At 42.0% G+C, this 23759-nt stretch overlaps 1 protein-coding gene across 1 annotated transcript in view; it reads left to right on the plus strand.

The window, feature by feature from the left end:
- LOC124718925 (alkylglycerol monooxygenase-like) overlaps nucleotides 1–23759 on the plus strand; it is a 192973-nt gene that overhangs the window by 161019 nt on the left and 8195 nt on the right. Inside the window, exons 4-8 of the mRNA XM_047244579.1 lie at nucleotides 777–880; nucleotides 5834–5996; nucleotides 11616–11767; nucleotides 19526–19660; nucleotides 22441–22554. Coding sequence (XP_047100535.1) covers nucleotides 777–880; nucleotides 5834–5996; nucleotides 11616–11767; nucleotides 19526–19660; nucleotides 22441–22554 — 668 coding nt within the window. The remainder of the gene's footprint in view (nucleotides 1–776; nucleotides 881–5833; nucleotides 5997–11615; nucleotides 11768–19525; nucleotides 19661–22440; nucleotides 22555–23759) is intronic.

Raw genomic sequence — 23759 nt, forward strand, 5'->3', positions numbered from 1 at the left:
GCAGCTCCTACGGTCGCAGGTTCGAATCCTGCTCCAGGCATGGATGTGTGTGATGTCCTTAGGTTGTTGTTGTTGTTGTGGTCTTCAGTCCTGAGACTGGTTTGATGCAGCTCTCCATGCTACTCTATCCTGTGCAACGTACTTCATCTCCCAGTACCTACTGCAACCTACATCCTTCTGAATCTGCTTAGTGTATTCATCTCTTGGTCTCCCTCTACGATTTTTACCCTCCACGCTGCCCTCCAATACTAAATTGGTGATCCCTTGATGCCTCAGAACATGTCCTACCAACCGATCCCTTCTTCTGGTCAAGTTGTGCCACAAACTTCTCTTCTCCCCAATCCTATTCAATACTTCCTCATTAGTTATGTGATCTACCCACCTTATCCTTAGGTTAGTTAGGTTTAAGTAGTTCTAAGTTCTAGGGGACTGATGACCACAGATATTAAGTCCCATAGTGCTCAGAGCCATTTGAACCAATTTGAACGAACCAATGCTCTACTGTCTTGCTCAAATTATGAAGCTCTTTCTCTTGAATCAATTATCCAATTTTTCTTAAATCATAATATTTGTTGGTCTGTAAACGTACTTCACATCAATGTCACTCCAATTCGGATAATTTCTTCATGGTGTGTTGTTCTCCCCCCCCCCCCCCCCCCTTTAGAGTGTATCTGCGTGTGGCATATGTGTAAGCACGTGAAGCCGCAGGTATAAAGCTAGTAAAGCACGAAGTACAGAAATAAGTAATAATTAGTTCCGGAATTTTGATTTTGCAGAGGTGCATATCCTGTGGGCGCAGCACCAGGTGCACCACAGCTCCGAGGAGTACAACCTGGCCGTGGGGCTGCGGCAGTCACTGCTGCAGGGCTGGTGCGGATTCGTGAGTATCCTCACCATCATTCCACACACTTGTGTGGCCTCTGCTCACCACCCACTCACTCCCCCCCCCCCCCCCCCATTTTGCTGATACTGTAGTTTCACTCATTTGGGACATGCTGAAGCGCTAACTGTATTGTACATCTTCAGACTAACTTAATTAAAAATAACCCAGTAATCACAAATGGAATTGTTTGCAGCACTAGGACTTAAGGGGACCACACTCTGCCTATCTAACCTGTGTTAATTTTGCCAAGTATTTGACCCATTTCTGAAAAAACTATTTGATGCAGGACTTTAATATTTGTACTGTATGTTACATGATGCTAATAGAGTCAACTATACTAAAATCTACTTTATCCATTTTACAGTTTTTAAGAAATACTTTTTTATTTTATTAACAAAAAATTTTAAGTTTTTTCTGCAGACAATATTTTTTTGTGAACTTCCTAATGGGGGAATATTAATGAATGAAGTACCAGAGGTGGCTTCTTATGTTATGCAGAGTCCCTGAAAATTTCATTCATTTATCTATGATCGTTTCTGATATAATTGGGCATATGTAATTAAAATTTTAGTTTGCTGGAATTTGACTTTAAAGAAAAAACTTTTGAAATTCGTTACTTACAGTTAATTAAAACTGTCCTGCTGCATATGATGGCCCTTCTTTGGCCTCTAGCAGGTCTTCCAGCTTATTTTTCACCTTCCTGGATGTTTGTCTTGCTTTGTTGGCCATATTAGATACAGTCCTGTCTGCAACGGCTATCCTCATTTTATCGTAATGTTGCAGCCAGTGATCATATTTTCCCCAGGATTAATTCCCAGCTTTTTCAGTACCCAACACTTTCCAATATTACCACCACTGAGTGTAATAACAGCATCATGAACTCCTAGTTTCATTGTATGCATGTCTACAAATACAGTTTTAGGAGGGCGGTTCCAAATTATGCTGTTGAAACATTCATTTGGTTCTGTGTCTGCCCATGCAGACATTTCCTTAGAAGGCCAGGATGAACCAAGTCTCTGAAAATAGGTTTAATTGCTGTAATAACAGCAGCAGGAAGAGAATGCCGATGAGAATAAGATTCTCCAGTTGCCTGAGCCCTATTGTATTTGCACCACGAATTTTCTCTTGATGGACACAATCCATGACATGGCTTATCATCAGTAGAGTACTTATGGAAGAATATGGCCCAAACATCTCTCTTCATTGCCTCCAGATTTTCTTTATTTCTCCTAATTGTTTGCCCATAGTATACCTGCAAGTTGTCTATAACAGCTACTCGCAACCACACTTGAACAAAACTATAACCGCGTGTTCGAAAGCGAGTCGTTTACAAACAGCAGAAACAAAAGAATACCGACCGTTGCATTCCAAGGGTAGCCAACACACTCGGGAGTTAAAAAAAATATCCCTAACGTGCAATGTAGGGGATAAAAGATGTAAAATATATGCAGAAAAGTGGGTGACAGAAAAGCGGGCGTGGTACATAAACACACGTGGTAGGAAAATACTCTTTAAATGCTCGAAAAAAAATTTTTTTAAGCAAAATCCTTTTCAGAGTACTTAAATAAAACCTTAATCTATCGAAATATGATGAAAACCGAAAATCGAATTTTTTCGACTTGAACCACGGTGTGGTCCCCTTAACCGCGAATTTTCCTATTGCCACAAGCAGCAGCCTTATCCATTACACTATTTAATAATTCTTGTTTAAATTGTTTTATTTTTCTGAAACATAATGAGCTACAAAGCTTAACTGTAATTATCAATACATCCTAATTATTTACATTAAACATATAGAGAACGTTTTTTAACAAAAACAATACACATTTTTCTAGCTTTACGTTTTCTTTCCAACACTCGTTCCAAAGGGAATGTCTCTGCGAGAATGGATTTTATATACCTGCTGTAGTGGTTGCATTATGCGTGAGTGTGTTGGGAAGTGATTTAGGGAAAACATTGAAAACCACAGACCCTGTGGGTAGTGTGTTGAAGGTTGGTCTTCACATTGTCACAATTCTTTAATGTAATACAGGGCCTTAAGTGATAAGAGTATGTATGATAGAGACTGTGTTAAGGATTTGAGCCTTCTTTACTAATGTTTCAAGGTACTTAGCGAAATCATGGGAAAATCCACATGAGGGTGGCTGGGTAAGTACGTATTTGACGCTAGGTCTTTGGATTAGACGTTATGTATCGACTGCCTGCACTGGACTGTGAGAGAAGTGTGTTTATGCCTGAAGAAATGTAGAGAAATTTCAGGAAAGCACAGTTCAGCTTGGGTGAATGGACAGGGCCACATTTTTTTATATTTTCCCAGTTGATCACAACTTTTGTGTATTACATAGTCTGTTTCCAAGTGGCCTCTACTTAGAATCTGAACCCTGTGTATGGTTATCTTCAGGTACATAGGGGGATCCGTGGTTAAACTCAAACTGGACTGGAACGGATTTCTTTTTCATCTCTTTAGTTCTGTTTACTGCACTTGACCAACAGATATGGCCTCCACGAGAGGAGACAGTACTGTCTATCGCATATTGAGGTATTTACATTTAAAAACTATTTATCTAGTGCATCTGCATGTGCACCTTACAAAGAGATCTGTATATTTCAATGATCTCCTTGACATCTTATGGAGCATCTCAGGAGCTACACTTGAAAAGGCTTTCTCAACACTCTTTCGCAGTTCTGCATTAGTGCACTAATGACAGTAAGCCAGTGAGATTTAGTAAGTCCCAATCATCAAGTGTCTGGCATTCAAAGGACTGGACTTAGAGATACTCATTTCAAGGGACTGGAAATCTTACTGAATAATGCCCGATCTAATAGCCTCAGAAATGAACCTCAAGGAATTCTTGCACCTGAATAGAAAATTGTGCTGTAGCCACATATGATCCACGATTCCACGATTTAGAGCTGAGGTATTAATCACGTTTGAACCTGTCCGAACAAAATTTCCATTTCCGTCACCTTGAAAAATAGAAATATGGTGGAGTGCATATTCTGATGATGCCCAGGCCCATATCATAATACGAGCCAGGGTTCCCAACTCTTGTATGTATTTGGGGCTTTTCTTAGAGCAGAAATTACGTTCATTCAGAACTGCAACATACTATACATTCGTCAGGAAACAATCCTCTCAAAAGAGTCATGGCATTTGTAAACTGTGTCAACAAAGCACAACATACAGCAAACACAGCTCCATATCATCATTAGATAATTCATTCACAAACTTCGGTTTAGATCGTTTCCTTCACAAGCCTTTCTAGGGTTTCTTTTCTCAATTGGTAGAAATTGAATGCTTATAGATCACTTGGCTGTCTGTCTGTGTCTGTCTCACGAACAGATAGACGTGTCAAATTGAAATTTATGTCACATTCTGAAATTCAAGATCCCTTAGCAGTGTAAAATAAATAAATAAATAAACAAATAAATAAATTACCCTCAAGTGTCTAAGTCAATGGAATCAAAAGATATGGCCATTTGTCACATATTTTGATGTTTGTAAACTCAATCATCAGATATTTACTATTAAAAACAGTCTTGATCACGATTTATTTATTAACGTGACCGGTTTCGACCACGGCTGTGGTCATCTTCAGACCTACAGGTAGTATACAGTGCTTTAATTAGAGGGCTACATACCTTAAAGAAAATACATAAAGTTATAAAGCTCTAAAACGATGAATTACCATTGTGTAGGAACCTCTTTCAGCTGGAGAATCACTACTGGAGAAACCAGTGCACGTCTTACCATATATAATGGAGGCTCCGCCCACTTCTGACGGCATGATGTCATTACTAACCAATGAGTTATAAGTCGAATAACAATGTAAAATTTCTTAGTTAAAAGAACATTGTCAAGAAATAAACACACACTAAACTTAGCTTATTAAACAGCTATTGTCAATTAAGAAGCGTTAAAAATATATAAATGTAAATAAATGTAGGATAAATGAACTTCGGTTTGGCAGTAAATGGGTTGCCCTCTCAGCGCCTGTTATGAACCGTTTGGAACCACTGGTTGTCATGGTGAAGTTGGACGCCGTTCCAAAGATGAGGCAGCAGGCTTCTTTCCACTAAAGTTGTTGTAAAATCGATGGGCGAACTAGTGGTTGGCATGGTTGCAAAAGTGGAATGGTGAAGACTGTCACGTCAGACGATGTATTATTGAGCAGCAACATGTCTTTATTGAAACGATTTTCAATGAGTAGGCTGCAGTAATCTTTAGCTGACATGTATACTACACGCTGCACAAATACGATACAGCGTAGTTGTCCATATTTATGAAATATTATCTATGAAGTTCGTATGTAGATTGCATTTTTTAAATTAAATGTGACAATTTTTAAATTTTTAAAAGGCAATTGCGTTGCTTAAGTTGTATGCCAGTCTTATAAACAAATAAAAATAATAATGAGAACCTATAGGATGCCTCCCTTTGAGCTAGATCGAATACTTCAGCAGGAAGCGAGGTTTACAGTATAAGTAAAGGAAAGAAAGTAAGAAAATCCGGAACCGATATCTTGTCGGTAACAGCCAAAAGTCGTAGAGATTCTCAGTTACCCGAATGGATAAAATATCTACATACATTATGTAAATTTGTATGGGACCCATAGAGCGCGATTCCTAATCGAGCATGGCCAATTTTTTAATGAGGTCGTTGCAACGCTAATGGTACTTTCATTGCGAAGCGGCACCAAAACCAGCTATTTCCTTCCTTAATACTGTAAAGAGGCACGAGGGAGGGGGGGGGGGGGGGGGAGGGGAGAATTTCTCAGACAACCTGTACGTACCACACTGACTGTGCCACGTCCATGAGTGTTGGGGAGTGATTTTGGAAGATCACGGGGATGGGCAGGAATTTGAAGTGAGGAATTCACCTCTCTGGTCACCTTACCAGAACGGTCCCCCTCTGGGATGGGCTGTACAGTGGCCTCGTGTTGTCCGCAGGTGTTCTACCTACCGTTGGCGCTGGCCATCCCGCCGTCGCACTTCCTGGTGCACCAGCAGTTTAACCTGCTGTACCAGTTCTGGATCCACACGCAGGCGGTCACCACGCTGGGCCCCCTCGAGTGGGTGCTCAACACGCCGAAGCACCACCGTGTCCACCACGGTAAGTCCGCTGCTGCCTCCCCCCCCCCAAAAAAAAAAAAAAAAAAAAAAACGTGCTCGAAATCTTCCTCTATGATCCTGATGGTGCTTTCACTGATTCAACCGATTAATGATGCAGATTAGGCGTTGGATAATAGATATTACAGGGCTGGGTCAGGCGAATAAGGTGGATGGTCTAGCACTGGGATGCTATACTTCGTTGGAAACCTCTTCACAAAGAACAAGGTATCAGCTAGTGTGTCTTGATGCAGAACCCATGACTTGGTCGACCACAATTCGAGTCGTTTCTTTTCTTATTTTTTCACCAAGTTGAGCAAGAACCTCAAGGAAACCAGTGCAGATGAACAACTCCACGATTTTTTTTTTTTAAAAAGAAATCATTATTGCTTTGAATCTGGATTTGATCATTAGATTTTTTTCGCTGTCGGTGAAGTTGGGGCCCTCCAATGCATGGAGTCGGCGCTTAGTTTCTGGACCATAAGTGAAAACCCAAGATTTGTCACTCTTTCCAAGAAATTAGTATCATTTTCAGTGATATTAAAAGTGTCAGTACAAACATTTTCACTATACTCTTTTTGTCCGATTGTGAGAATTTCTGGGCTAGTTTCGCGCACATTGTTGTCATATTAACTGGTTGTGTAAAATTTCTTTCACTCATTCTTTGTCAATTCCTACGCCTGAACCACCAGTACTAGCGAACCTGGCATAATTTCCCAATTGCTAAATATGTATGGGAGTTGAATATGCCATCCTAATCTCCTCCTCCACCCCCTTCCCCCCCCCCTCTCTCCCTCTCTCTCTCTCTCTCTCTCTCTCTCTATATATATATATATATATATATATATATATATATATATCGCCTCTCTCTGACCTTGAGCCTTGTTGGTATTGTTGCACATTCGGATTCTGTAATAATAAAATGATGAGCCATAAATACAACTTTACGTTTTCTGTGAAACTCGGCAGCGATAAGTAAAAAGAAAACGGTACATTGTTGTGTATACATTTCTGTTTAAAAATACAAGTAATTAGAAACAATATAGAGTATATGGGAGAACCAATTTTACTAATGATTTAAATACCCTTCTGTTACAGTTAAAACTGAAAGAAAAGAAACAAACCTCACATTTTCACAGCAGAGCACAGGCCAGCATTTTCTTTCTCGTAGTCGGTTTTGAGAGAAAACCTGTACATTGTTGTTTCGAGATATTTGGCAACAACGTTTCTCTTTATGTATTACATATACATTTATATATTGTATACATTTCAAGAGATATGTAATCTAGGTCCGTCTGAATATTCATAAGAATATACTATAAAAACTTGACCTTTTCGAGATTTTTAGTAACATTTGTCCTCCATGTATTAAATACACATTAATATATTACATATATTAAAGGTATATAGCCCATGTCAGTCAGAATGTTCATTAGAATATCGTGTAAAATTCTGGAGTTAATCAGTCAAGAACTTCCAAGAGTTTTGGTGACAACGTTTCTCCATTACATACAACATATTTATATATTAAACAAATATATAGTCTATGTCCGTCCGAATGTTCATTAAAAGTGCCATGTAAAAATCTGAAGTACATTGGTCAAGTTTGGAAACAACAGCAAACGGCAACTTGTCTGTATATAATATTAGGTTGGTGCATAAGTTTTGCATGTTGGTATTCCGGGTACTACGGGATTGCATTTTTTATATTGGGTTCACTTTTGCTACTTGAGTTTACACTTTGTCATTTGTAGATAGTGAGTGGTGCTGTGGACGCTAGAACATGGAGCGCCAAGTGAATAAATCGGAACATTTGCGACATATTGTTCTGTTTGAGTTCAGGCGGCGGGTGACAGCAGCAGAGGCAGTCAGAGCTTTTTTGTGTATGGGGATAATGCCACTGGACACAGTACGGCAAGAAAATGGGTTTCTCGTTTTAAGGAGGACAGTTTTGACATTAGTGACTCTCCACGTTCAGGAAGACATTTGGAGTTTGATGAAAAGCGTTTAAATGCATTAATCCACAGTGATTCAGGTCTGTGTACTCGACAACTGGCAAATGTGACGAACTGTGAACGAAAATCGTCCGACATTTGCATTCACTTGGGAAGGTTTAAAAATCGGGTGTATGGGTACCGCATGCTGTAAAGGAAATCAAAAATCAGCAGTTGTCCACATATCCATCTCTGCTTGCTCGGCATCAGTTAATTCGCGAACGACACCGACCACATAAGGAATGGCTGAGCCCAAACAAAACAAAAACTCCCCATACATAACTGTGCGCACATTAACAAAAGATAACGTTACGCACCAGCGACGGTGTGGTGCGCTATGAAGATGTAACCATTACTGCTGACATCTGTTGTCAACAACAGAGACGTCTTGCAAACCCAGTACGAGAACAACGACCTGGAAGACTGTGTGAAGTGATATTACTCCACAATAACGCCCACGCACATTCTACTACACTATACAGGGTGGTCCCGAATTCATGGTACAAACTTTAATGGTAGGTACAGGACATTGTAACAAGGATTTATTGTATAGGAATGTATAGTCGCAGGTGACGCGGTGAGGCGTAAACAGGGGAAAGAGAAATGGAGTGATCGGTTGGTGTCACTGCCGGTAGAGGGCAGTAGATGAACATGATGTATCGCAGTAGGGACAAGCGCCATTCACAATTGTGCTGCCGTAGACGATGGGTGACTTTACGTATGCAGAAAAAGCAGACATGCATTACATGTACGGCCGTGCAAATGGTAACGCCAGAGCTGCGTTACGAATGTATCGCGCGGAGTATCCTAATCGACGAATGCCGGATCATAGAATTTTTCAACGGTTACATCGTCAACTTTGTGAAACAGGTACGTTCGACGTCAACAGACATGACGCTGGTCGCTTAAGAGCTGTACGCACTCCAAGACTGGAAGAACGCATCTTGAACATAGTGGCTGATAGACCCGAGTCAAGCACAAGAACTGTTGCGCGTGACGTACATGTGAGTCATCAGACTGTATGCAGAGTGTTAAATGAAAATCGCTTACACCCCTTCCATTTTCAAAAAGTACAAGCATTGAATCCGGCAGATTATCCTCTTCGCGTGAACTTCTGCCAGTGGTTGTTGCAGCAATGTGCGTTGCAGCCGGATTTCGTAGGTCATGTGCTATTTACAGATGAAGCGACATTTTCACGCGAGGGTGTCTTTAATGCGCACAATTCCCATGTGTGGGCAACAGATAATCCACATGCAACGCGTCCACATGCGTATCAACAACGTTTCGGTATTAATGTGTGGGCTGGTATTGTGAACGACTTTTTGATTGGGCCATACTTACTACCCACGCGACTCTGTGGCGAAAGCTATCTTATTTTTCTGCAAGAAGTGTTACCAGAACTGCTGCAAGATGTTCCGCTCGCCATTCGTAACCGCATGTGGTTTCAGCACGATGGAGCGCCAGCACACTTCAGCACTGCTGTACGGAATTACCTGAATGCCACGTTTGGTGCTAGATGGATTGGGCGTGGTGGACCAGTCCCTTGGCCACCCCGATCTCCTGATTTCTCTTGCCTCGATTACTTTTTATGGGGACATCTTAAGAGTCTTGTTTATGAGACTCCAGTTGACTCAGATGAGGATCTCGTTGCTCGCATATCTGTAGCTGCTGCAGGTGTGCGTGAAATACCAGGCATCTTTGAACGTGTACGCCAATCGCTGCACCGACGCTGTCAAGCATGTATCGCTCATGGTGGACGCAATTTTGAACACTTACTGTAAACATGACACTTGTCAACAACGATTTCAATAAAATCTTTCGTTTTCCTTTCGGCCGTTATTTCCCCTGTTTACGCCTCACCGCGTCACCTGGGACTATACATTCCTATACAATATATCCTTGTTACAATGTCCTGCACCTACCATTAAAGTTTGTACCATGAATTCGGGACCACCCTGTATAGGAGTTAAGTTGGGAAGTCATTCCGCACCCACGTTATTCACCTGATCTTGCGCCCTCGGATTTTCACTATTTCCGCTATGTACACAGTAACCTTCGAAGAAATTCCTTTCCGGATGAAAATGCACGCCGTACGTGGCTCAACGAGTGCTCCGCCTCAAACCCCTGCGGTTTCTGCTATCGCGGAATCGAATAATTTCCCCATCGTTGGCGGAATGTAGTAAATAATGATGGAGAATACATAACAGATAACTACAAGCAGGTGTTGACAGATGTGAAAATTACCGAACTATCAGTTTAATAAGCCACGGCTGCAAATACTAACGCGGATTCTTTACAGACGAATGGAAAAACTGGTTGCAGCCGACCTCGGGGAAGATCAGTTTGGACTCGGTAGAAATGTTGGAACACGTGAGGCAATACTGACCCTACGTCTTATTTTAGAAAATCGATTAAGGAACGGCAAACCTACGTGTCTAGCATTTGTAAACTTAGAGATAGCTTTTGACAATGTTGACTGGAATACTCTCCTTCAAATTCTGAAGGTGGCAGGGGTAAAGTACAGGGAGCGAAAGGGTATTTACAATTTGTACAGAAACCACATGGCAGTTATAAGAGTCGAGGGACATGAAAGGGAAGCAGTTGTTGGGAAGGGAGTGAGACAGGGTTGTAGCCTATCCCCGATGTTATTCTATCTGTATATTGAGCTAGCAGTAAAGGAAACAAAAGAAAAATTCGGAGTAAGTATTAAAATCCGTGGACAAGAAATGAAAACTTAGAGGTTCGCCGATGACACTGTAATTCTGTCAGAGACAGCAAAGGACTTGTAAGAGCAGTTGAACGGAATGGACAGTGTCTTGAAAGGAGGATATAAGATGAACATCAAGAAAAGCAAAACGAGGATAATGGAATGTAGTCGAATTAAGTCGGACGATGCTAAGGAATTAGATAAGAAAATGAGACACTTAAAGTAGTAAAGGAGTTTTACAATTTGGGGAGCAAAATAACTGATGATGGTCGAAGTAGACAGACTGGCAATGACAAGGAAAATGTTTCTGAAGAAGGGAAATTTGTTAACATCGAGTATAGATTTAAACGTCAGGAAGTTGTTTCTGCAAGTATTTGTGTGGAGTGTAGCCATGTACGAAAGTGAAACATGGACGATAAATAGTTTAGACAAGGAGAGAATAGAAGCTTTCGAAATGTGGTGCTACAGAAGAATGCTGAAGATTAGATGGGTAGATAACATAACTAATGAGGTGGTACTGAATAGGATTGGGGAGAAGAGGAGTTTGTGACACAACTTAACTAGAAGAAGGGATCAGTTGGTAGGACATATTCTGAGGCATCAAGGGATCACCAGTTCAGTATCGAAGGGCAGTGCGGAGGGTAAAAATCATAGAGGGAGACCAAGAGATGAATACACTATGCGGATTCAGAAGGATGTAGGTTGCAGTAGGTACTGGGAGATGAAGAAGCTTGCACAGGATAGAGTAGCATGGAGAGCTGCATCAAACAAGTCTCAGGACTGAAGACCACAACAACAACTACAGTCTATGTTATGCGTTTCTCTTGTATTTATTAAATTTATGAAAAAAAAAACGCTTGAAACTTTTTCACGAACGCAATCGCCTGCGCTATGTACTGGAAGTGTGCTGGTGTGCTTGCAGGTTGCAACTTGTACTGCCTGGACAAGAACTACGGCGGTTTCCTGATCGTGTGGGACCGGCTGTTCGGCACTTTCGCCGAGGAGCGGAAGGGCGAGGAGATCGTCTACGGCCTCGTCTTCAACCAGCCCTCCTTCAACCCCCTCTACCTGCAGGTCAGTACCTTCCCCTCCACTCACTCATCAATTCAGATATGTCGTTAATAATCCCGTCGTGAAGGGCAGCCCTCAGGAATGTGTAAAAACTCGAGTTGCACAAGCTGTCAAGTACAGGGTGTATCAAAAAGATTGATCTGACTTGACACATCTACAGGGTGGTCGGAAATTCTAGGACTTGTAGAGGGGAGTGAGTACATCGTATTTTGAATAGGAACCCATATCCGGAAACGTCATCCACCGAGACTACAAAGCGTCAAAGTTATAGGCGCGGGAGTCTGCAAATGTTTGTATACACGGGGTGATTCCGTTACGATGTTACAGACTTTCTAGGATGATGCACAACGATAAATTTATTAATTTGAAGTATGGATCCCTGTACCGGAAACGAGCGAGTCGAAAGTTATAAACGAAAACCGTTCTGATACCTCTGACTGTTGAATACATGTATCGCTTCTTGTGTTGCGAAGAGTGTAGTGTTGGTAACTTTCAGTGGCGGTAGTGTGGACAATAACGAGAAAAAAATGTCCAATAAACGTGGGCTCTAAAGTGCGTACCTTAACAGCTATGAACAGTTGCTCAGTAGAGGAGATGTGTTTCACATTAGCGAAGATGAACGAATGGTCATAGCTCCTCATGTACTCACTTTAGAGCCCACGTTTATTGGACATTTTTTCTCATTTTGTCCACACTACCACCACTGAAATTTACCAACCCTACACTCTTTGCAACACAAGAACCGGCACACGTATTCAACTTTCAGAGGCATCAGAACGGTTTTCGTTTACAACTTTCGACTCGTTCGTTCCCTGTACAGGGATCCTTACTTCAAACTAATACATTTATCGTTCTCCATCATCCTAGGAAGTCTGCAACATCATCACGGAATCACCCCCTGTGTACGTACATTTACAGACGCCCGCGCCCTTAACTTGAGGCTCTGTAGTCTCGTCGGATGACGTTTCCAGACATGGGTTGCTATTTAAAATACGATGTACTCACTCCCCTCTACAAGTCCTAGAAGTCTGTAGCGGGGATTTCCGACCACCCTGTATATTTCTGAAACTAATCAAAATATACAGGGTTATTACAAATGATTGAAGCGATTTCACAGCTCTACAATAACTTTTTTATTTGAGATATTTTCACAATGCTTTGCACATGCATACAAAAACTCAAAAAGTTTTTTTAGGCATTCACAAATGTTCGATATGTGCCCCTTTAGTGATTCGGCAGACATCAAGCTGATAATCAAGTTCCTCCCACACTTGGCGCAGCATGTCCCCATCAATGACTTCGAAAGCATCGTTGATTGGAGCTCGCAGTTCTGGCACGTTTCTTGGTAGAGGAGGTTTAAACACTGAATCTTTCACATAACCCCACAGAAAGAAATCGCATGGGGTTAAGTCGGGAGAGCGTGGAGGCCATGACATGAATTGCTGATCATGATCTCCACCACGACCGATCCATCGGTTTTCCAATCTCCTGTTTAAGAAATGCTTCTGCTTTAGCCTTTTCTGTAAGATTTTCCAAACCGTCGGCTGTGGTACGTTTAGCTCCCTGCTTGCTTTATTCGTCGACTTCCGCGGGCTACGCGTGAAACTTGCCCGCACGCGTTCAACCGTTTCTTCGCTCACTGCAGGCCGACCCGTTGATTTCCCCTCACAGAGGCATCCAGAAGCTTTAAACTGCGCATACCATCGCCGAATGGAGTTAGCAGTTGGTGGATCATTGTTGAACTTCGTCCTGAAGTGTCGTTGCACTGTTATGACTGACTGATGTGAGTGCATTTCAAGCACGACATGCGCTTTCTCGGCTCCTGTCGCCATTTTGTCTCACTGCGCTCTCGAGCGCTCTGGCGGCAGAAACCTGAAGTGCGGCTTCAGCCGAACAAAACTTTGAGTTTTTCTACGTATCTGTAGTGTGTCGTGACCATATGTCAATGAATGGAGCTACAGTGAATTTATGAAATCACTTCAATCATTTGTAATAGCCCCGTAATATGATTTATTTTTTAAAGAATAGGAAACTCAGGTTTTTTCATACGTTTTCAATATGCCCCCTTGTTTTCAATATGCCCCCTTGAAGATGCACGGCATATGTCAATGCGGTATTCAAATAGTTCCCTCGCTGCAGCGAGCGTGTATTGAGTTACAGCTTCCACGGTTGCTGTTACGTGATGTCTCAGTTTATTCATTATTGTTGGTAGCGGAGACACACAAACAGTCTTTTATAACCTCCACAAGAAATAATCACATACAGTCAGATTCAGTGACCTTGGAGGCTGTCATCCTCCATGTTGCCAGGAACAAAAATACAGAACAACTCCAAACCTTGTTGTTTGTCATCTTAATGAAGTGCTTGAAGTAGCTGAACTGTGTGTGTGTAAACGTCGATGCAACACCCGCCGGACGGACATCGGGGGAATGTTGAGGCTATCGAGCTGCACGGCGAACGGATAACTGCAGACTCCTTGTGAAACCATGGCAGCTGCATCCGACGACTGTGTCAGACAACCGCGGACAGCCTGGCGATATGCCTTTACACAAAAAAACCTGTTTCTCGGAATTGCTCATGCCATCGCCTACTGCTCTTTGACCATACCTAGTATGAAAGTCACGCTGAACAGTTATTCCTGATCCGCGCTGCGCAAAAGGTAGAACACAATTTTTCCTAGAACTGGCACATTGCTGCTACCTAGCGGGTCACATGTAAAGCTAGAGTGTTTGCTCTTTCCAACAGTATGTTGTTCACGCACATCTCAAATAAAACAATAGTAATGATTTTTTTAAATCGTATAATTCTTTTTGATATAGCCCGTATACTGACAAGTCTTGTGTCTTACATGGATTATAGATGCATCAGCTGTAGTTCAGCAACACCAAATAGACTAGAGAAGCCGGATAAGTGCCAGTATGAAGTTAATAGAGTCTGCATCGAAGTATGCAAAATAGACTTCAACTAACACTTTGCTGGTGGAAGTAAATGAAACACCATTAGAACAATGCAGGAAATAAATCAGTCTAATTCATCTCGAAACGTTTTCGCTTCTTAAATGACTATTTATTAAAAAAGACTTAGAGAGCTCATTACAAAGTGCTATGCAGACACACATTTGACTAAAAAGAAACTACTCCCCTTAACAGGATTTTACTTCGCTGCTTTAGCTTAACTGTGAATACGTTTCTTCTTCCCAAAGTATAAGCCCCTTCAGAATGCCCTTCACTAACACCTTATGAAGCTGAAAATAAAAATGCGCCTTCCATTCGACCAAGGTTCACTGAATGAGAAAATTCTAGCTGACAACTAAGCAGCATAGCCATCCTCAAGACAGATCTACAGAGATGGTATATTAACGAGATAAATTATATGTTGCAGAGACATATGAAGTTCAGCTTTATCTAGGATGGCTGAGGTGTGAATTGGGTTTTGTATTAGGGAAGGAGAGGTACTAGGATAATCTGGGCATCTGTGTTAGCTACAGTGCCAGGGTGGTGCGGTGGTTAGCGTAAAGGCCTAGTGAGCACGAGATCCAAGTTCGAACCCCAGCCTTGGGACAAGTTTATCTCATTCTGCAGTCTGTATTCATAATCATATCACTACAGAGATGAGTCTAAACAAAAAGACGGGGCAGGAAGTGTATTTGTGGATGGAAAGACTGAGGCGACAAATTTAAGCCCCCTGAAGTTCTGTCCATACTCACTGCAGCACATTTCGCGATTTTAGAGGGACTTCAATACGCAAAAGAAGAAAATGGTTCAAATGGCTCTGAGCACTATGGGACTTAACATCTGAGGTCATCAGTCCCCTAGAACTTAGAACTACTTAAACCTAACCAACCTAAGGACATCAAACACATCCATGCCCGAGGCAAGATTCGAACCTGCGGCCGTAGCTGTCACACGGTTCTAGACTGTAGCGCCTAGAACAGCTCGGTCACCCCGGCCGGCGCAAAAGAAGAAACGGTGAAACGGTCATAATTTTATCAGACTCGCGCTCAGCACTGACGTTGTAAAAATTCTATGACAGCAGTGCCAAAATTATCTAGTCTATATATCGCATTACAGAAGCAGTGCAGGAGCTTTCCCGACAAAATAAGGAGACCATCATGTTATGGGTTGAAAGTACACAGAAGAATAAAGGGAAATGAAAAAGTAGATACTCCGGAAAAGGAACCTATGTACAGTGGCTCAGTGAAATATGATGGAGTGCCACCCAATGATGTTCTCCACAACATAAAGAAATTAAAAGGAGACACTACGTTGCATTGATGCCTAAACCCTCATGATATCCTTGGCACGAAAATTGCAATTTCAGCAGAAACTTTATAGTGACAACCACTCAACTTTGCTTCAAGCACGGGAGATTCTGGCGACACTTTGGATAGATACATTATCTTCATTAAATGCAGCAGTGAGGAAAATACAGCGTCTATCGACCTCTGGAACTACTTTGCCTAGAAACATTAAAACCCTTTTAGCAACAGAAGCCACAAAAGTGTAAAAGCTACTATACGATTTTATAACAGTGTGACAAATAAGAATACATGAAGAAATAATTTTTTTACATCATAATATAGTGAATCTTAATTTATTTAGATCGTTGAGTTTAAATGTCGCGCGGGATTAGCCGAGCGGTCTAGGGCGCTGCAGTCGTGGACTGAGCGGCTGGTCCCGGCTGAGGTTCAAGTCCTCCCTCAGGCAGGGTATGTGTGTTTGTTCTTAGCATAATTTAGAGTAAGTAGTCTGTAAGCTTAGGGACTGATGACCTTAGCAGTTAAGTCCCATAAGATTTCACAAACATTTGATTTTTTTTTAAGTTTAAATGAATGTATCAGATAATTGTTGGTTCCATTGTCTGAGGCTGGCTGTACGGGTGATGCCCAAAAGCCATTAATAAATCAAAAACGTAAAAAGAACCAGAAAAGACAGACTTGTATCGATTGAGACACAATGAAAACCAATCCAGGTAAACAATGTAGAACAGTTTTATTAATAAATGCATCAACCAAAAGCTCCTCATTGGAGAAAAATTAATCACAATAGTTTGTGAAGGACCGGGATCAGCACGGAATCTACGCAAGTCCGAATTTACGCTTTAGTGATCAAATAGGCAAAATCTGGTATTTATTTGGTAGCAGACAAAGATCCAGTCTAAGGTTCGCTTGGTAGGACAATATATGAAGAGAAGATCGGTGGCTGATACCAGAGTCCTTATGCTGAAAAGCCTTAGTGATGGCGGTGACACACTGGTATCTCGTTCAGCCGGCAGTGACTGGCGAATTGCAAGGCATCATGGGTAGAGAAGATTCCAAATGACACTCTGACGGAAGAACTCCAGGTGCAGTCGGCACTTGGCCCAGAGCTTCACGGAAGACTGGTTCGAAATATATTTGCCCCACCCTAGAGAGACAGACCACTTGCAGATACTACAGGAACTATTTGCAATCACAAGGCCCACGGAAGCAAACAGTTCCTCATGGGGCGGTGGCATCTACCGGCTCTCGCGCTACCTCCTGCTGGCTTAGTAAATGTGCGTGATTTGAGTTCTGTCATCTGCTGTTATGAAACCTCTTTTCTGTTAGGCCGCTCACATACCACAGGCGTAAGAGGAGTTGCAGGTCCGGCAGGCAAGTTGCCCATACATCTCATCCAGGGTGGTTCATTGATCGTGATCGGGCCAAATATCTCACGAAGTAAGTGTCAAACGAAAAAACTACAGAGAACGGAAGTTGTCTAGCTTGAAGGGGGGAAACCACATGGCGCTATGGATGGCCCCCTAGATGGCGCTGCCATAGGTCATCTGATATCAACTACATTTTTTTTTTAAATAGGAACCTCCATTTTTTATTGCGTATTCGTGTAGTACTTAAAGAAATATGAATGTTTTAGTTGTACCACTTTTTTCGCTTTGTGATGGACGGCACTGTAATAGTCACAAACATATGGCTCACAATTTTAGACGAACAGTTGGTAACAGGTAGGTTTTTTAAATTAAAATACGGAACGTAGGTACGTTTGAACATTTTATTTCGGTTGATCCAATGTGATACATGTACCTTTGTGAACTTTTCATTTCTGAGAACGCATGCCGTTATAGCGTGATTACCTGTAAATACCACATTAATGCAATAAATGCTGAAAATTATGTCCGTCAACCTCAATGCATTTGGCAATACGTGTAACGACATTCCTCTCAACAGCGAGTTCATCTTCCATAATGTTCGCACATGCATTGACAATGCGCTGACGCATGTTGTCAGGCGTTGCCGGTTGATCACGATAACAAATATCCTTCAACTTTGCCCACGGAAAGAAATCCGGGGATGTCAGATCCGGTGAACGTGCGGCCCACGGTATGGTGCTTCGACGACCAATCCACCTGTCATGAAATATGCTATCTAATACCGCTTCAACCGCACGCGAGCTGTGTGTCGGACATCCATCAGGCTGGAAGTACATCGCCTTTCTGTCATGCACTGAAACATCTTGTAGTAACATCGGTAGAACATTACGTAGGAAATCACCATACATTGCACCGTTTCGATTGCCATCGATAAAATGGGGGCCAACTATCCTTCCTCCCATAATGCCGCACCATACATTAACCCGCCAAGGTCGCTGATGTTCCACTTGTCGCAGCCATCGTGGATTTTCCGTTTCCCAATAGTGCATATTATGCCGGTTTACGTTACCGCTGTTGGTGAATGACGCTTCGTAGCTAAATAGAACGCGTGCAAAAAATCTGTCATCGTCCCGTAATTTCTCTTGTCCCCAGTGGCAGAGCTGTATACGACGTTCAAAGTCGTCGCGATGCAATTCCTGGTGCATAGAAATATGGTACACGTGCAATAGATGTTGATGTAGCATTCTCAGCACCGACGTTTTTGAGATTCCCGATTCTCGCGCAATTTGTCTTGTACTGGTGTGCGGATTAGCAGCGACAGCAGCTGAAACACCTACTTGGGCATCATCATTTGTTGCAGGTCGTAGTTGAAGTTTCACATGTGGCTTAACACTTCATGTTTCCTTAAATAACGTAACTATCCGGCGAACGATCCGGACACGTGGATGATGTCGTCTAGGATACATAGCACATGCCCGCTGGGCATTTTGATCTCAATAGCCTTACATCAACACGATATCGACCTTTTCCGCAATCGGTAAACGGTCCATTTTAACACGAGTAATGTATCACGAAGCAAATACAGTCGGCACTGGCGGAGTGTTACGTGATACCACGTACTTCTACGTTTGTGACTATTACAGCGCCATCTATCACAAAGCGGAAAAAGTTTTCCAACTAAAACATCCATATTTCTTCACGTACAACACGAATATGAAATAAAAAATGGGGTTTCCTATTAAAAAAAAAAAAAAAAAACGCGGTTGATATCCGTTTGAGCTATGGCAGCGCCATCTAGCGGGCCAACCATATCGCCATCTGGTTTCCCCCTTCAAGCTAGACGAATTTCGTTCTTTGTAGTTTTTTCGTTTGACGCTTATTTCGTGAGATATTTGGCCCGGTCACGATCAATGGACCACCCTGTATACTAACAACCAAGTACGACTGGCGCCAATTTGCTTAAACTGATAAATATGGTACTTACTTCTAGATTACTTGAAACAAGTTGTTCTGACAACTGTACCCTACACTTCATCCAAACAGGCAGAAAGATGAAATCAGATTATTTTCTGGCCGTAACACCAGTTTAACCACAGAGTCCTCTTCAAAATGGCATGCCTCTTGTGTTGGCAGGTGTTCTACAACCAGCACGTGGTGGACAAGTGGCGTGCCATGGACAACTGGTGGGACAAGTTGGCAGCCGTGTGGAAGGGGCCCAGCTGGCAGCCGGGAAAGCCCCGCCTGGGGCTCGACGAGGACAAGCTGGATGTAAGTGATGCCAATACAATAAAACACACAACATTTCATTACGTATGTGAATTGAACAGCTGAGATTAAGTGCTTTTGGGATTCTTACATTTTCTAATGCACTGTACAGTAAGTTTCGTTGTCACACAGCACGTGAGTAAATCTGTCTCTTTATGTTTTTTAAAAAAATCTGACCATTATCTTACCATCATGATCGAAGTTGAGCATATCAAATCTCTTTTTTGTGTATTTTTAAAATACAGTATGAACATGATTTCATACTTCAGATCTCTGGTGGTCATCTGGAATTTGTGCAGCTACAAGAGGGATGAGCATTTTATTAATTATTTTGTAGTACACATTGTAACACGACCTTTAAATACTGTATATTGACTCCTCTGTCATCAGTACACAATGACTAAACCATCTCATCAAAAGCATCCAAAAGCCTACTAATAAACAGTAATATGGAGTTTGTATACCCTTTGTCTTTAAAAAAGGGGACTTTCAACGAGGTATCTGAATGTCTCTGGAGGAATGGCAGGATATTTTCCCTCAAGAGCAGAAACTGGAGGTGGTAGCCATGTTTATTGCTGGGGTCTGGACCGATGTCAACATTCCAGCTCGTCCCAAAGCTATTCCACTAAGTTCACGTTGGGGGTCTACAAATCCCTGATTCAGTCCTGTCTTCATTATGGGAGTCTTGCATATGGCTCTGATCACCCTCAGCATTGCAGATATTTGACCCTATTCATCTCTGTGGGGTCCGACTTACGGCAGGAGTCTTCCGAACCAGCCCTGTGAACAGCCTGCTTGTCTCTCTGTTACCTGTTATAACAATACCTCCACTAACAGTTAATTAGTTCAAAAATTATCAGGTCACGCACTCAAAAGTATGATCTTTTTATTGCGCAACTACAAGGTCTTTAATGTGGCAGGTACTTCTAAATCAATTGATTACAGTCACTGAAGAAAATTAACAATATCACTTACGTTGTATTTACCTGCCAGGATAGCCAAGAGCGCTAGCGCACTGCTTCCTGGACTCGGGTAGGCGTGCCGGCCCCAGATCGAATCCGCCCGGAGGATTGACGACGACGGCCGGTGTGCCAGCCATCCTGGATGTGGTTTTTAGGCGGTTTTCCACATCCTACTAGGTAAATACCGGGCTGGTCCCCCACGTCCCGCCGCAGTTACACGACTCGCAGACATTTGAAACACATTCACACACTATTTCACGATTTACACTAGACGCGGACAGCTGGGGTACACTAATTCCGTCCTGGGGGGTATGGGGTGGCGGCAGGAAGGGCATCCGGCCACCCCTTAAACTTAACCGTGCCAAATCCGTCCTTAACCCTGCCGATCCTACGCACAATGCGGGAGACAGGCAGTAGCGAAAGAAAGATCACTTACCTTGTATTTGCAATCCAACGACAATCTCGATCTGGCTTTGGCTCGTAATTAAAAATGTTGTCTAGGTAGCATGACTATCGCTGTTGGTGCGAAAGGCACTCGGATTTAACTACGCCGACTTGAAGAACTTACAAAAACAATTTTTCAGGATTAATTTGATGATTTATGTTTTTCATTGCAATGTACTTCATACTTTTTTAAACAATGATCACTTGAAGATAATTCTTGACACTCACTTTTCACAAGAATTCACATTTAGTAAACTTTTTATTCTTTAGCATGTTCAAAACATTACTTCATCATACAATTTCGCAGCCGTTACTGCTCTTAATAAAACTCACATTTTTCATTGTCCACAACTCACTCATCTTTTAATTTCCAACACAGAGTCAAGGCTGTTCATATTCAACACAAAAACTTGACTGCCCTCTACTCTTCCACGCCAAAAAAATCACAAGCCAGCATCAAAGATAACAAGAAGTACAAACATATTCACACTAGATATTATATCGATTTCAACATCTCAAAATATTTGAACAGAGTGAAAAATATGAGACATTACGTAGAAAAATATTCATTAATCTACAGTATCGAAAAATTGGGTTGGCAGGTGGTAATGGTTTCGCAAATAATGAACCATTACACTGTCAAGCACCAATAACAGCTGCAGAAATATGCCATACATGTTCATAGCTTCCCTGAAAGCCCACTACCGTGTCCGTTTCGCTGGAAGTAAGTCTCACCTCCCACGGCAGCGACTCCGAACTGGGTTTGCAATTGCCTCACGCCTCCAGTGTCTCTGTTCAGAACTGCAACTTCCTTCACTGCGTCTCTGGTCAGGGAGACATTGCACTGGCGCCATGGCTTGTGCCCGAACCTCAGATTTTTATCACTCTTCTTCAGTCAAAAAGATTCTGTTGAACACACGATTTTTCGTCACCTGTTCTTGGCTGTCCTTGAAGTATCAGGGTTTGGAAGTGATATTCACCGATCGCTCAACAGTTGGTGGATGAACAAGCTTTGCTTACAGACACAAATGGTACGGTGAACTCCACTCTCTGCAAAATGGCTGCAGTGTCTTCACTGCTGAATTGATGGCCATTAAATTATCCCTTAGCCACATTTGTTCTTGCAGTGGCAAGAGTACCCTAATCTGTAGTGACTCTTTTAGCAGCCTTCCATTGTAGTTTAGTAGGCTCAAGAACGTACAGTTTAATGTCCTGTAAATGTTTCATGTCAATGGCTACAGTAGTTCCTGAAACACTGGGAAGCCAAGTCACTAAATTTAACATTGTCGGGATGAAGGGACAGATGACTTTGCAGTTTAGTCCGTTTCACTCCAAACCAACCACCCAACCTAAACAGAGTATTTTTGTTTTGTACAGATCCGCAGCCGGGAGAAGTATGACGTGCGGCTTCCACTGTGGTGCAATGCCTACCTGCTGTTGCACTTCTGCGTCGTCGTCTACGGCTTCCAGGAGCTCGCCGCTAGGCACATGGTGAGCGCCAGCACACACACAGTAGATATATCAGCGGCACCTTTTAAGTATTTAACCAAAATAATGAAAGAAAACTTTTATAACTCGGCCCATAGCTGCACATATGGCGTCATGGGAGAGGGGACAATAGTAGTGGTTGGGACTCCTTCATGAACAGCCAGGGTGCGGTAGTGGACATGCAATTCGACAGCTGACACTCTCACACAACATATCTCACATGAATAGCAAACTCCTGCTGTTGTCTACAAACAATAGTATTAACATGTTATGTCTGTATGAGCAATACGATGACAAAAGTAGATTTCCCAAGTCAGTAGTTTCTCACTAGAGTACTAAAAACAAAGAGTCCAATAAAAATGATCAACAAAAGCAAATAAGACTGACACCGCACTGCCAAAAGGAAATCTGATAAAACAAAAGTCATAAAAAAATGTAGTGCAACAATGTTGCTTGCTGTGATACTAATAAAGTTATTTATATTTATTCCAGTTACATGCCACAGTTTTATGCGCCAGGTAATTAAGTTCGGTCTACGATGAGCATCTTCAAGACCAGACTACAACCAATTTCATTAATGACTTGCGCCAAATAAATTATTGTAAACTATTTGGCACTAATGGTTCTTTGATCGTTTGAGTGAATGGTTCCAACATTACCAATGCAACAAGCACTCATTTTCTTGAAAGTGGTTTGGGGATAAAGTTGGGGCCCTTAATCTTGTGTAATATTTTTCCTTCGATTTTCTATGCTTCCCAATGTTCCTGCCATTTAGAGGAATTCACAAGCAAGCATTCTCTTTTTTTATGATCATAGATTACCTCACCTGCCTCGTTTTTACTTCAATTTATTGCATAATGTATGAGTGTATAGTGGGATTTCGATCAGTCTTCTGCACTACAGTATAGGCTCGAGGTCCTGTCATCCCCTACACACGTTAACCGCTATATTACTTTTAGTAAATATTTAACCTCTAGGAACGATACGCATTACCACAAAAAAAAAGTACCCACCAGTGACGTCTTTAACTGCCCACATCAGTTTGCATCTCTTCATTTTTTGTACCTAAAATAATTTGGCGTCAGGTACTACGACTTTTTTCGCAGCGTCACTGCAGTAATCCATTGGAATGTAGCCTACAGATTCATTCGAGTTATCAACAGTTGCACAGCATTGCTCCACAATAATGCTCTCGATAAAACCCCAGA

The sequence above is a fragment of the Schistocerca piceifrons genome, chromosome 10, assembly GCF_021461385.2.
Source record: "Schistocerca piceifrons isolate TAMUIC-IGC-003096 chromosome 10, iqSchPice1.1, whole genome shotgun sequence".
Taxonomy (NCBI): domain Eukaryota; kingdom Metazoa; phylum Arthropoda; class Insecta; order Orthoptera; family Acrididae; genus Schistocerca; species Schistocerca piceifrons.